Source organism: Podarcis bocagei, assembly GCF_964188305.1.
Source record: "Podarcis bocagei genome assembly, chromosome: 7".
Classification (NCBI taxonomy): Eukaryota; Metazoa; Chordata; class Lepidosauria; order Squamata; family Lacertidae; genus Podarcis; species Podarcis bocagei.
In genome coordinates, this window is record NC_138132.1 from 49,482,713 (window position 1) to 49,497,706 (window position 14,994).

Sequence of the window (14,994 nt, forward strand, 5' to 3'; positions counted from 1 at the left end):
CCGCCCCTAATCTGAGCACGCAGGTGCCCCTGAGCGCGTGCAGAGTGCCATTTCCTTTCCGGGCAGAGCAGCCCGTAGGCGGCGTCGGGTGGGAATTGGGGGGTCCGAGCAGCCGGTCGCGGGGCTCGTCCTTCCGCTGCAGCCCCAGCTGTCCGGACGATGCTGGGCACAGCGGAGGCCGAGGGTGAGCCGGATGGCTCTGCCCCGCAGCCTCGGCTGTTCTTCCAGCGGGAGGATGGCAGCCCCCTGAGCTTCTACGTGCGCCCCGGGGCGGCCAAGGTGGAGCTGGCCCCGCTGATCGTGCGCCACGGCGGACGCCTGTGCCGCGTGCAGGAGCCGGGCGCGGTGCTGCTGGCCCGGCCGGGAGAGGTGCCGCCGAGAACCTCGGGGGTCTTCATCTCCGCCAGCTACGTCGCCGACTGCGTGGCCCGCCAGGAGCTCCTGCCGCTGGAGACATACCGCCTGCAACCGCCGCCGATCACCGCGGAGACGGGCGCTGCCGAGGGCCGCCTGCCCTTCAGCGAGGTGGAAGACCAGGCCATCCTGCTGCACCTGCGGAGGAGCAAGAGAGGCAGCAGCGGCAGGCAGGCAGCCGGCAGTGGCAACGCTGTCTGGAAGGAGATGGAGGCGGCCCGGGTCACGCGGCACTCCTGGCAGGCCATGCGCGACCGCTACCTGAAGCACCTGCGGGGCAAGGAAGACCTCTGCCTGCCTGCCCAGAGATGCAAGCTCAGAAGCTCGTCGGAATCTGCTGCTGGTAAGCAGGGCTGCTTTAGCTGGAATGGGCCAAAAGGCCTCCTGCCGCAGCACAGGACCAGAGCACCTGCTTGGCATGCAGAAAGTGTCCCTGGTTCAGTCCCTGGCATCACCCCCATCTAGTGCTGGGAAGGAGTCCTGTCTGAAGCCATACAGAGAGTCACTGCTGCCAGTCAGGAGCAGTAAGGCCTGGCAGAAGGATGATTTCCTAGCCAGAAGGCAGCAAGGTTCAGCTAGTCTAGCATCACTGCTACATTATGGTGAGGCAACTTGTCTGGGGCACCCTGGCCCACCTCCTGCTTCCACCTTCCTGGTTGTCAAATACTGCCACTCATCTTGCAGGTTGTTGTCCCCTCTGGGCTTCTATATTGCCCGGAAATGAGACTTTGGCCAGGTGTTGGCCAAAGGAGCCCCCATGGGCAAAATTCTCCCTTTGGGGTTCTTTCCTCCTGCCTTCTCTTCACACCTTTTCTGCCTCCAAGCCCTATCATGGGGACATAATTCAAAATCTATTAAAGTAGCTTCCTCCTTTCTTCTTAGTCCTGCCTTTGGTCAACACTGGGCTTCTGCCTGCCATTTCCTCATGACATCTCATATGCTTTCAAGCTACTGCTTCTGCCTGCTGGTGACCTGCCAAGTACTTCCCCTGTGAGTGTGCAAGTGTTTCATGCACACACACGCCTTTCACTCCTCTCTTCTTCCCCACTGCCCTTGTTCAACTCCCTACTGTCTTTGAGTATTTCCCCCCCAGGCTCCAGTTTCTCAGTCCATGATTGCCTTGCCTCTGGATTGCCTGCCCCTTTGGAGGGGTATCCACTCTACCCTTAGAATTCTTCAAATCCTCGGGCTTCTTGCCTGTTCAGTGCTGCTCCTTCTGACTTGTGTGAGGGTCTTACCCAGCCAGTGTTCAAGACTCCCATTGTTTTAGGTGCGTTTTGCGACAGGGAATTTCATTAGCGTGAGCAGTTTCTGAGCTCTGGGTGCAGTACTGCACCTAAAGATTTCAGAAAGGAAAGCAGGACCTTTTTCTGCCTCCCCACGTCCAGTTACTCTCTGAAGACTGGAGAAGAGACCCTCATAAGAATATTAGGGGGGTAGGCAGGGGAAAGACTAGACCATGTGAAAATTGAACATAATATTTTAGCTGTAGTTCATTCATTTTCAGCTTTGTATTCTTGTTATTAAAAAACATACCTAGACATTCTGTTGTTGGACCCATAACCTAGGTTTAAGGTGCCATTTAGCTCCTAGCTTTCATATCTCAGTCCCCAGCCTAACTGACCCTTTGTTTCCTCTGGAAAAGAGGCCTTTTTTGCAGTGCACTGGGCCTGCAGCTTATACTCACTTTAGCTGCACAATCGCAACCTTACATATGGGGGGTGGGGTGGGGAATAAATAAATCAAGAGTCAGAAAAACCCATAATTCCCCACTTCATTAGCTAGCTGAGGCCAGTGGGGCGTCAGGACCTGAAGCTGCCATTTCCTTCCCCCATTTTTCAAGGGCCCATGGCACCAAGGTGGTAATTGGTGCATCATCACAAGGGTGGGAGATGTGGCTTGGATGACTTTTGTCACAGTGAACCTCAGCATGCCTTTGTCTTTAGCAGCCTCCCAAAGTAAGGAAGTTGAGCGGGGGACCCCTAAAATCCCAGGCGCTGAAGCCTGAGAACAAGGAGACTCGGTGGGCACCTTTGCGCCCCCCGGTACCGTGAAAGAGCCTTTTTAAAGGCTACGGATCGACATCGGGAGTGAGCGCGGTGCTGAGAGTCGCTACCCAGCCTGCGAAGTGAAGCCGCGTCGCCATAAGCGGAGAGCGCCGATTCCTTCCTGAAAAGAAATTCGGACTGATTCCCCGTGAGTAAGAACTGAAAAATAACTGGGACTTTTCTTAATTTTAAAAATTGGGCTAAAAACGGGGGAGATTTAAACAAAGGAAGTCTGCCTCCCCCCGACCGCATGAAAGTGAAAGCAACGGAGCTCTAAACCTGCATCCGTTTAAATTCATCCTTTGATCAGCTAAACCGGACATTTAAACCTTTGATCTCCCCTCTAGCAAGCAGGGCAGAGGGGAGGCGAATTTGACCATTAACTGCATGACTTATTTGAAGGAAAAAACCTCTGCTATCTCATCTACTTGAAAGTCTGAAACGGTCTGCCTTCTTAGTACATTGAGCTGACTTTTCCCTGTGAAGTGACACCTTGATACAAAGTTTCCACAGTGCCTGACTTTTGTACATTTTAAGAAGAAACAGTATAAACAGTATACTGGGCAACTGTGGCAATTGGAAGCTATAAGACTTTAGTAACATTGATTTTGACTGGGTTAATCTCCTTTCTTTCTACATCTTGGATGGTCTCCTTTGTTCATGTATTTTGAAATTTCCTTCTATGGCCATTTTGATTTGCTCCCTCTAGAGGATAAAGTGAAGTCCAGCACGGCCTAAGACAGTGGAATTTTCCAAGGGAGAATAAATCCCGTGGGAATTGACCTTGACATGAGTGGGCCACAAGAAGAGATAACTACAAGAGCCAAGACCAAGCAACAACAACAGCAACAGCTGCAGCTGCAACAAGCAAAGAGAAGAGGTTCGATCTTAGGCGTAACAGCCGGACTAGCTGGAACAACAGGACAGGACAAAGGAGCAGCCGTTTCTATGGAAGCTGTGACAGAAGCTTTGCTTAAGATAAACCAGACTCTGGAGTCTTTGACAAAACAGACTTCAGAGAACACACAAAAATTAACAGAAATATCAACAAGATTAAACCAGAATACAGAATCTATAAATAAATTGGTCGAGGAAAATGCCACCACGCGTCAAATTGCCGAAGAGGCCAAAGCCACAGCTGGAGAGACGCAGGAGAAATTAGAGCCACTTGCCAAGAAGGTCTATGAGCATGATGCAACCTTGGCCTTGTGGGAGTTACAGAGGAAAGAGAGAAACTTAAAATTAAGACTGATTCCGGAGAATGAAAGTGACAACCTTGTGGAATATTTGACACGGGAGTTTGCGGATTGCTGGGACTTGGAGGAAGACGATTTTAAAATCACAACTGCCTTTAGACTCGGCAAAAAGCAAGATAGAAAGACACCAAGAGATTGTTTGATCACACTCAGATCTAAGGAGGAAAGAGATAAAATTTTAGGACTACACTTTGGAAAAGCCCTCCAAATTGGAAATTCAGCAGTACAGATCTTTAAAGACATACCAAAATATATCTTGGACTTAAGAAACTTCTACAAGGATTTGGTGCTTTTGTTAAAGAAAAATCAGATCCGCTTCAGGTGGGAATTCCCACAAGGACTGTCATTCGACTACAAGGCAAAGAAAGTGAAAATAAAGACAATTCAAGATAAAGACAAATTTCTGGCAAGATATCAGGAGGACCTACAGAAGGGGACTGTGGACGTACTTGCAGAACAGAGGAGAGCACTGGATATCCTGAATCTCTCGTTTGGACAAAAACCACCACCGTCAGAAGAAGAGCAACAACTTGGAGCTGTTGGAGGAGCCTTAAGAAAATAACAAGATGGCTCTGCAATTCCTTAGTTGGAATTGTAATGGACTGAATGGGCCTTTGAAGAGAAGACAAGTATTTCATATTTTGAACAGAGAACAATTGGATTTGATATGTTTACAAGAAACTCACATAACTAGAGCCCACAGGAGATTACTCACAAATAAAAGGTTAGGACAAGAATTTGTCTCATCAGACAAAGTTAAGAAGAGGGGAGTGGTAATATATGTGAAGGAGAAATGGGCTCCAAAAATGATATTTAAAGATGAACAAGGGAGATATCTGGCTGTGGAGATACAAGTACAAGGAGAAAAACTTTTAGTTGTTGGAATTTATGCACCAAATGAAGGCAAATCTGACTTCTTTAAGGGACTTCATGAAACTTTGACGGACTATCTGGATTATAATATGATAATCATGGGAGACATGAATGGCGTGGTCTCCACTAATATGGACAAGGCACAAAGACTAACAGTCACTAAAGAAGGGAGACTCCCCAAGACTTTTTTCGAAATGACAGAAAACATGAACTTGATAGACATTTGGAGAACAAGGAACCCTCTGGAGAGAGAGGGAACCTTCTTCTCCCAAGCAATGATGACCTGGACCAGAATTGACCAAATCTGGGTTACCAGTGGATTGGCTCCAAAGATTAAGAAAGTGGAAATCTGCCCAAAAACTTGCTCCGACCATAACGCCGTGAAGATGGAGATGAAACTCACAATAACCGGTCAATTTAGATGGAGAATGAATGACACCCTCTTTCGAGATAAGGAGATTCTCACGAAGGCCCAAAAGACCTTAAAAGACTATTTTGAAATAAATTTGAGGACTGACGTGGAGAAAAGAGTGATCTGGGACGCAAGTAAAGCTGTTATGAGAGGATTTTTGATTCAACAAAATTCAATAAAGAGGAAAAAACAAAATGAGAAAAAAGAGAAGATCTTGGAAATGATAAAGGAAGGAGAGAGGAAATTAAGAACAAAACCAAAGTCTCAGGACATTTTAAGAGAGATTAAGTTATATCAAACTCAATATATGGAATTGATGAACCAAGAGATTGAATGGAAGATAAAGCAAATGAAACAAAAGACTTTTGAATCAGCAAATAAATGCGGTAAACTTTTGGCATGGCAATTGAAGAAAAGGCAGAAACTAAATACAGTTACAAGCCTAGAGGTTGATGGAAAGAGTATATCTAAACCTAATGAAATTAGAAATTGCTTTCTAAGTTACTTCAAAAAACTTTACACCCAAGGCCCGCAAAATGAAGAAGATATAGACAAATTCCTTGGAAGATATGGATTACAAAATATCTCTCAGCAAAGTAAGATGGACTTGAACCAGAGAATCTCAGAACAAGAGGTAGAGGCTGCCATTCAGAATACGCAATTGGGCAAATCTCCGGGACCAGATGGACTGACTTCTAGATACTACAAATCGTTGAAGGAATGGTTGATTCAACCATTAAGAGAAGTTTGTAATGAGATCCTTGAAGGAAAAAGGGCACCTGAATCGTGGAAAGAGGCATATATCTCACTCATACCAAAGTCAGAGACTGAAAAGACCCAACTCAAGAACTACCGCCCGATATCACTCCTTAATGTGGATTACAAAATTTTTGCAGACATTTTGGCAAAAAGATTTAAAAGAGTTTTGATGGAGAAGATTCATAAAGACCAAGCAGGCTTTCTCCCTAAAAGACACCTAGCGGACAATGTAAGGAATGTAATAGACATTTTGGAAAAGCTGGAGGTGAATATAAACACTAAAGCAGTATTGATCTTTGTGGACGCGGAGAAAGCCTTTGATAATATCTCTTGGAGTTTTATGAGGAAGAATCTTCATGGGATGGGGGTAGGCCAGGGTTTTGAGAATGGTATGGCTGCAATATATTCCGAACAAAAAGCTAAGCTGATTGTAAATAATGTTGTGACTGAGGAACTTAAGATAGAAAAAGGAACTCGGCAGGGGTGCCCAATTTCCCCATTACTTTTCATTTCGGTTCTGGAGGTGTTGCTGAATATGATAAGAAATGACCAGCAGGTCAAAGGTGTGCAGGTCGGAGCTAAACACTACAAGTTAAGAGCGTATGCAGATGACCTAGTATTGACTTTGCAAGAGCCAAACACTAGTACGAAAAGGGTTTTAGAAATAATTCAACAATTTGGCCAGGTGGCTGGATTTAAGTTGAATAAGCAAAAAACTAAAGTCTTAGGGAAAAACCTAACAGATATGGAAAAGGAGAAGTTTCAGGAGGAAACAGGTTTGACAGTGGCTAAGAAAGTCAAATACCTGGGGGTTTATTTAACACCTAAGAATGTTAATTTGTATAAGGACAATTATGAAAAATGTTGGTCAGAGATTAAAAAAGATCTAGAAATATGGTCAAATCTGAAACTGTCAATGTTAGGTCGAATTGCAGTAATTAAAATGAATGTATTGCCTAGAATGTTATTTTTGTTTCAGACCTTGCAGATTCTTGATAAGATGGAATGTTTTAAGAGGTGGCACAAAGACATTTCGAAATTTGTCTGGCAGGGCAAAAAGCCCCGAATTAAATTCAAAATACTGACTGACGCTAAAGAAAGAGGGGGTTTCGCCCTGCCGGACCTAAAATTGTACTATGAGGCAGCAGCGTTTTGCTGGCTGAAAGAATGGATGCTCCTCGAGAATACAGATATCTTGGATCTGGAAGGCTTCAATAATGCTTTTGGTTGGCATGCATATCTTTGGTATGACAAGGTTAACAGTACCTTTAAAAATCACATTGTTAGAAAAGCATTATTTAATGTCTGGATAAGATACAAAGACTTATTGGAAAATAAAACCCCTAGATGGGTGTCACCAGTGGAGGCTAAAGCAGTGAAGAAACTCAATATGGAGGTCGGATGGCCGAAGTATTGGGAAATTTTAGAACAGGATGGAGACAAGGTTAAACTACAAAGTCAGGAGAAATTGAAGCACAAAGTAGAAAATTGGTTTCAATATCGCCAAATAATGGAAATTTTTAAACAGGATAGGAAAATCGGTTTCCAAGTGGAGAAATCAAAACTAGAGACCGAATTGCTAGAACCCAATACTAAGAATTTATCTAGAATGTATAACTTGCTGTTGAAATGGAACACACAGGATGAAACAGTTAAATCTGCTATGATTAAGTGGGCGCAGGATGTTGGACACAACATTATGTCAGATGACTGGGAATGGTTATGGAACACCGGTATCAAATTTACGGCATGTAATGCCTTAAAGGAAAACATTATGAAAATGGTATACAGGTGGTACATGACCCCAGTCAAGCTGGCAAAAATCTATCATTTGCCCGATAATAAATGTTGGAAATGTAAAGAGACTGAAGGTACTTTTTACCACCTTTGGTGGACATGCCCGAAGATAAAGGCCTTCTGGGAAATGATCTATAATGAAATGAAAAAGGTACTTAAATGTACATTTTCCAAAAAACCAGAGGCCTTTCTCTTGGGCATTGTCGGCCAATTGGTGACAAAGAAAGATAGAAATTTCTTTATGTATGCCACAACAGCAGCAAGAATACTCATCGCAAAGTATTGGAAGACACAAGATTTACCTACTCTGGAAGAATGGCAGATGAAAGTGATGGACTATATGACACTGGCAGAGATGACAGGCAGAATCCGTGACCAACGTAAAGAGATGGTGGAAGAAGAATGGAAAAAATTTAAGAGCTATCTTAAGGACTACTACAAACTCAACGAATGTTAAAATGTTGTGGTTGCTAGAAGTAACAGGGTACAGGGATACAAGGTTAGATAATAAAGGAGGACTAAGATGACAGAGATTAGAAAGTAACAACTGGGAGTTGCTAGTTCAAATATGGACACTGGGATGCAGAGAGGGGGGGTATGGGGAAGTCCAAGAAAAGAGGTTTATGAAAATATCTTTGAAAGCATTTTGTATGTTTGTTTTGTTTTGTGTTTGTTTGTTCTTTTTAAAAAAATGCTGTAAAACCAATAAAAATTTATTAAAAAAAAAAAAACAAAGTAAGGAAGTTGAGGATGTCCCCCAGCCAGAGGATCAAAGTCACACTGCGGAAGGATCAAAGGTAAAGAGCATTTTTCAGACACTTAACAAAGAATTTGAAGACAATGGGGTACAGATGCCACTGAGTGTTTCAGCATAGCTTATAGAATGACTAAAAGCAGAACTGATTACATTTATTTGACATATTTGGCCTTGGACATTGGCAAATGTAACTTTAGCCTGGAATTGCTAGGTTTCATTAAGGCACTTTTTTCTGGGTGATATAGGCAGTGCTGTGTGCCAACCTGTTTATTCCAGTGTTGTCCCCTTATATTTTTCAGGCCGTATATGTAGCAATCCAACCTACTCCCTCCATTGCAGTGTCAGTCTGTGGTGTGTGTGTGCCAGTAAACACCCTTGAGGCATTTCAGGATTGCCATGTGCTTTTAATTGGAAAAATGTTCCTTGCAGCTTCAGAGAAGGAACTAGTCATTAACCTCCCCGCATCCCGCACATGGGGAAGAGGGATTAACCAATTAACTAATGAAGCAGCCTGCTAAACAGGAACCATTTTAGAGGTAGAAGCTGCTGAAGGAGGCTTCTGATTAATGTTTCTATTTCACCTTTGCTGATTGCTAGATCATTCTGCACTATAGGAAGTGTGTGTTGTCTGGTGTTGCAGTCATGGAGTCTCTCGCTCTTCAGAGTTGAAGCAGCTGTTCCTTGCTGCCTTCAGGAGCAGGGCTGCACTCCTCCCTCTGCCTTCTTTCAGACCAGAGAAGCCCTGCTCAACTGTGGGGGTGGGTTGGGGAAAATATAACCCACCTCTACCACACTCTGGTACAACTTACCATATTATATGCTCCCAAAAGAGGTGTGCTCTGGTTCCTTTTCCTGACTCTCTCTAAGGCTTATAAACCATTAGTGGGAGCCTTGAGCCTCGATGCCCACCTTTACCTGCAGCCCAGCCTGACTCATTACTGGTGGGGCTACTTGTGAGTAAGACCCAAGCAGCTTTTCCTTTAATTTGCTTCAAGCTGATTAGAGAAAAGCAGTGTCTCTGCAGTGCCGAAGGACTCTAGTGGGGAAGGGGTCCCTGGTCAACTTTGTCCACCTGGCAGATTCAGAAGCCTCAGAGGGAAACTTCTCCAACCCCACTGTCATTTTTCCTTTTTCTGTACGTTCTCTAACCCGTCACTATCTTGTTTGTGATGGAATGACTGAAACAGAATTGCCCCATCACCATCAGAGTACCAGGCCCCAGAAACTGACTATAATCTGCACTTTTATAGGCTTACAAAATTTAGAAAGAAACAGTGATCTTGAACTGTCCTAATTCACCTTCCTTCTAGGGAGACAGTGAGAGCCCCAGCTCCATGGAAGACACCTTTTCAGAACACCTGGAGCTCAAGACCTCTGAAGAGGAAGCACCTCCTAATCCCAAAATCAGGGTGCTTGAGTTTGTATCTAGTGGAGATTCTGCTGAGCCCCCAAGCCAGCCCCCAGTGGCAGAGCAACAGCCTGCAGCTCCCTCAGCTGTGGAGGTGGCCACGGCAGTGGAGGACATAAAGCATTTCATGGAGAAGTTTGACGTGGACCTGACAACTGTGACACAAGCTTTTTTGAAAAACAGTGGGGAAGTGGCAGCTGTGGAAAGTTGCCTGCAGACGGGGCAGTCCTTGGGTGGCTGCCCTCTTTGGAGCAGGCAGGATGATGTGGACTTGCTGAAGGGGGATGACGACCTCAGAAGCAAGCTAGTGGCAAAATACGGAGCGGAGAATGTGAACAGGCGCGTGGCATTCAGGGAAAGTTAGCTTGCAACAGCCATGGTTTACTGTAGGAGGGCAGCAAACTTCTTCTTTCTCACACGCATTTCTTCAGAGGGAGTTTTCTGAGCGTCAGGCTAGAGGGAAAGTCTCTGGAGGCCAGCATCCTGCGGTTACTGTCTTCTGTGGCTGAAAGCACAGCAAGCTGTTGTGATGGAGACACCGTTCTTTGAGACTTTCCTTCTCCTCACTTCCATTTGTACACAAAGCCTTTATTTACTTCACGGAATAAATCTGTGGACCTGGCACAATCAGCCTCTTTATTCTCCCTTCACCAGCTTGCCTTAAGTTGGAACTTAGGTGTGGCAGTGGCTGATTTTGAGGTACTTGGCAACAGACAGCCGCACATTTTTGGCTCGACTTTAGCCAATCCCCTAAAGTTGGAGCATTGCTTGGGTCTTCCTGTGGGGTCATCCCACCCCCCATCCCTCTCTCCAGAAGTGCTTCCACCCAGTCAAGAATATTCAGTAGCACTGATGCACTTAGTCACTGTAATGATTTCTGGAGCCAGAACACCCCCACTTAGATAGATACGCATACACCCCACCCCCATCATTTAGGCTAACAAGAGTGCTGAGCACCTACATGCATAGTATTTCTCCTCATCTTGGCTATTCAATTGTAGAAGAACATTTCATCATCATCCTCATCATTTAATTTGTATGCCGCCTTTCGTCCAACATGAACATGAAAAGATTTACATAATTAAACCATAACAAAACTAGTCATAATAAATAAAACACATCCATAATTGAACAATTTCCACACAAATCATTATAAGATCTAAAAATAAAGATTCAAAAATTGAAAATCAGTAACAGCAGCAACAACAAAAACCCACCTAAAAAGACTCCACCTAACTTTTAAAGGTGGTTTATCTGGTTAAAATAAGGTAGCAGATGACACAGAGGCTGCAGACTTAATTTAAAAAAAAACAGATGTAGAGAAGGGCAAACAACTTGTATGATGGTATTGGAGTATGTGATAAATTTCTGCCACATCATGGGAAATGCACCTTGGATAGAGGTGCAGTAAATGTAGGTATGTATTCAGGTCTCTGTGTGTGGCACTGGCTTCCTTGAGTTGGTAAGGAAAGAGAAATCATAGCTGAACAGCCAGGTATGGAACAAATGAGTGGACAGAATCTGTCTGTGCTCCCTTCCTCATTAAATGCCACATCCTCTGAATGTTCTGTCCAAATCACGCGGCAAAAAGGTGTTATAGGTGCCAACAGTAACTTATCTCTTTGACAGGTTTTTCAAGAGTTTTGTGAAATACAAACATCCAGGAACTCTAAAAGATCAATGCAGCCAGATTAAGGAGGTTTACACAGCTGACTAGAGCCACACTGGCCACTGCCAAAGTATATACGTTTTCACATGCTCTTAAACTTGATCACTCATCCATGAACTGGCCCTTAAGGCGTCATCAAAGGCTCCTGCTATGAATAGATGTGGCACTCGCCAGCCTCAAAAGGTTATGCTATGAAATGAATACATTCTATCTGACCATCACTTTTGGCCATCCCTGCCCCTGTATGATGGTGATGGTGTGGAATCTTCATGAACATTCTAACTTCTCAAAGAAAATGTGGGAGCAACCAGGGTGTTGACATTCAGTTTTGTGTCTATGAGGCAGGTGGAAAACTGCTGTAAATGGTAGAAAACGTCAGCAGAGATGGAAGGAGATGGCAGGAAACCATGACAAAAATGGTCTTTAATGGTAGTGGAAAACAGAAAAAGGGAGCACTGTTAGGATTGATGCAAGTCTCCACTGCAAAATTCATCTGGACTGTAAAAATCATGACTGTTATATAAATAAGGGCACATGTGGATCGTCATAAACCCTAAAAGGAAATGGCTAATTTGGTCATCTTGTATCCAGCCATACCTCGCTGAAGCAAGTAGAACAGCAACCACATTGATTGGAACCAGGCTTGATGTGAACTTGGTTATTGAAACAGATCAGATGTGTGAACTTCGTTAGAGGGCTTTTCACACAAAAGCTACCCATGAATTCTTCAAGACTAAATTACACTTCAACTCCTTTGCAGAGGTCTCAGGATTAGTGGTTTAGGAAGTGGGTGGCAGTGGGGGCAGGTCGCCCCGGGTGTCATCATGAGGGGGGTGACAGAATGCTCAACGCGCCCGCTCCCGGCCCCCGAAAGAAAGTGACTTCGGGCAAACAACGCTGCCACGCTCCTTCTGCCGCCACTGCTGGTTGCTCTGGTGGCAAAGGAGAAGTAGTGCATGGTGGGGGTGGAGGCTGAGGGTGGGGAGAGGTCAGTGCAAGCCCGAATCTCCAGGACACCGGCCCCCCTCCTCATGGAGGCCGCATGACGGCCTGGCTGCACATGCGTCGCCTTGGACTGGGAACACGCCTCCGGTTTGGGCTCAGGCAGAGGCAGGAGCAATGTGCGCAGGAGCACGCTGTTCTATTTCCCACACCCCTCCCCCCCGCCTTCTTCTTTCCCCCACCCAGGGAGATTCAGGGGGGTGGCAGGCAGGCATCATCTCTTCTCTTGAGCAGCTCGGCTAACTGCAAATCTCAGTGGGGAGGAAAAACAGCCCAGAAAATGGACTTGTTCTCCTCTCACGTGCACTAAAGCCAACTTCCTTACATTTGTTCCTGGTGTTTATGCAACGACATCATGCATACCCTCCAACATTTCTCCCAGTAAAATAGGGATGTCCTATTGCATTACTATTACTATTACTACTACTACTACTACTACTACTACTACTACTACTACTACTCTGGTTGGCTTCCAATATGTATAAAAAAACACAATGCAACATTTAACATTAAAAAACGTCCCTATACTAGGCTGCCTTCAGATGTTTTCTAAAGGTATGGTTACTTATCTCCTTGGCTCGGGGCTCCCATGACTTTCCATGGCCTTTCTCCACTGAAAATAGGGACGTTATATGGATCAAATCAGAAAATGGGGTGGCTTCTGTAGATCTGGAACTGTCACTGGAAAATAGTGACACTCGAAGGGTCTGCATCATGGGCACCATGCATTGTTTATGGGCATCAAGCATAATAGAGTAACAAGATAATTTTGCCCTGCCATAATGCGTTTGCTGTCTATATAGTAGTTTGAAGTAAGGGAGGCAACAGAAAAAGTAGAGGAAGTGAGTGCAAATGGGAGTAAGCCCCAGTTGAACTCTGTAAAAATCACATCAGCAAACATGCATAAGGCCAGACATGCTCCTGTTTCCTGGTCCTTCCACAAAATCCCCATCTCAGCAGCCTTTTCCATTCTCATAATCATAGCATGAGGAAACATGAGCCTCTGTACAACATTTCCTGTATAAGCCATTTTTTGCTTCCTTCCAGCTGGCCACTATTGGAACCAGTATTCTGGGCTAGCAAGACTGACACTGGCTGATCCAGTCATGAGGCAGTGTGGTGTAGTGGTTAAAGTGTTGGACTAGGACCTTGTAGCTCTGCTTAGGCATGAAACCTGCTAGGTGACTTCAGGTCAGTCTCTCAGCCTAACCTACCTCACAGGGTTGTTGTGAGGATAAAATGTAATTATTGGGTTACTGTAATATGTAATTGAGGGTCAGAGCCAAAAGGGGCACACTCCCAGTATCTAGTTCCCAGTGCAGATAATCCACTAGGGGGACTGAAGCCATTTCTAGTTCCAGCCAAGCTGTGGATTTAAAATCAATTATGATCCACCTAGTAGATTTTTCAGATAAAAAAACAGACTATGAATATACAAAATAAAATATTTAAACGATGTTTCAGACATTGACATGCATAGATTCCAGGTGTATATATCTTGTAACTTAAGTCTGCCTTCTGGGATCCTTCTGTGAACAGAATGTGAGTAAACTATTTTATATACTTTTATACAAGACTGTCCATTCTATTCTTTTAAGAGGGAAGAAAGGGGAATTACCAGGAAACTTATTTTAGAGGCTTATGCAAGCCTGGCAAATCTATCCGCTGTGTAAGTTTAAAAGGGGAACGTTACTCTGTTAATCATAGAACTTGTTAACACAAGTTGGGAAGGATATAATTAAACAATATATCCTCTCCTGCCTCCCTGAACATTCCCACAGGGAATGGCAAAGCTCTCTGGCTTAGCCATCTTGCCAATTGAAAACAAAGTAGCAAAAGGAATTGATTTTAATGATGGGATTTCAAAATTTGCAGAGAACAAAGTTGGGAAAAAATATTTTAAGTTCTTATGCTCACAATGTTAAATAAATAAACCAGAAAATAACACTTTCAACTGTAAGTTATCTTATTTTTTCTTCTTTTAAGAATTTCAATGGGGGGGGGGGATGACAATAAATTTTCCGCTCCGGGTACCATCTGACGTTGCTATGCCACTGTTCAGGATGAGAGCATTCTATGGATAATGAAAAGAGGACTAGGAGAGGGGTAGCGGTTAGAGAAAAACTGCACACAAGAAATATTTTGTTTTGGGCTGGCACTTAGTGTTTACTGTCAAGAAAGGAGTGGTTTGGACTGTGGGATATTTGGTTAGAAAAAGGAATGAGTTTTTGTAAGCACTGACTATTGGTCTTAATTAGTTTTTACTAGTACTGTTACTTTAAAATTTATACGTTTTGCTATAAGAATGAGGACCTCATTTTGCTTTGTTCATGCCCTGTTAAGGGCCCCCATTGTGTCAAGGGCTTTACAGCTTTGGGAAATCTGAGGCCTCTTTTTGCTTCACTGGGAGGTGCTTCAAGAGCTACAATAAAGGCTTATTTTCCTAACACAGGAGGTCAACTATCTCTTGACAGCTGATTCCCCAGCCAAGGGGATCCATGCACTTTGGCATTTCCTTTCATCCAACCACAGACTCCATACTCTTTCACACAAACAAGCCATTGAACTAAACCTCCTTTTGCCATCAGCCAGCGTGGCC

At 44.4% G+C, this 14,994-nt stretch overlaps 1 protein-coding gene across 1 annotated transcript; it reads left to right on the forward strand.

The window, feature by feature from the left end:
* The first annotated feature begins 119 nt into the window (after window positions 1-119).
* Window positions 120-13,969, forward strand: TERF2IP (TERF2 interacting protein). The gene is made up of 3 exons (XM_081202469.1): window positions 120-757; window positions 8,283-8,356; window positions 9,627-13,969. Exons 1-3 carry the CDS (start codon window positions 160-162, stop codon window positions 10,086-10,088), a joined length of 1,134 nt encoding a protein of 377 aa, XP_081058595.1. The 5' UTR covers window positions 120-159; the 3' UTR covers window positions 10,089-13,969.
* The last annotated feature ends 1,025 nt before the right edge of the window (window positions 13,970-14,994 follow it).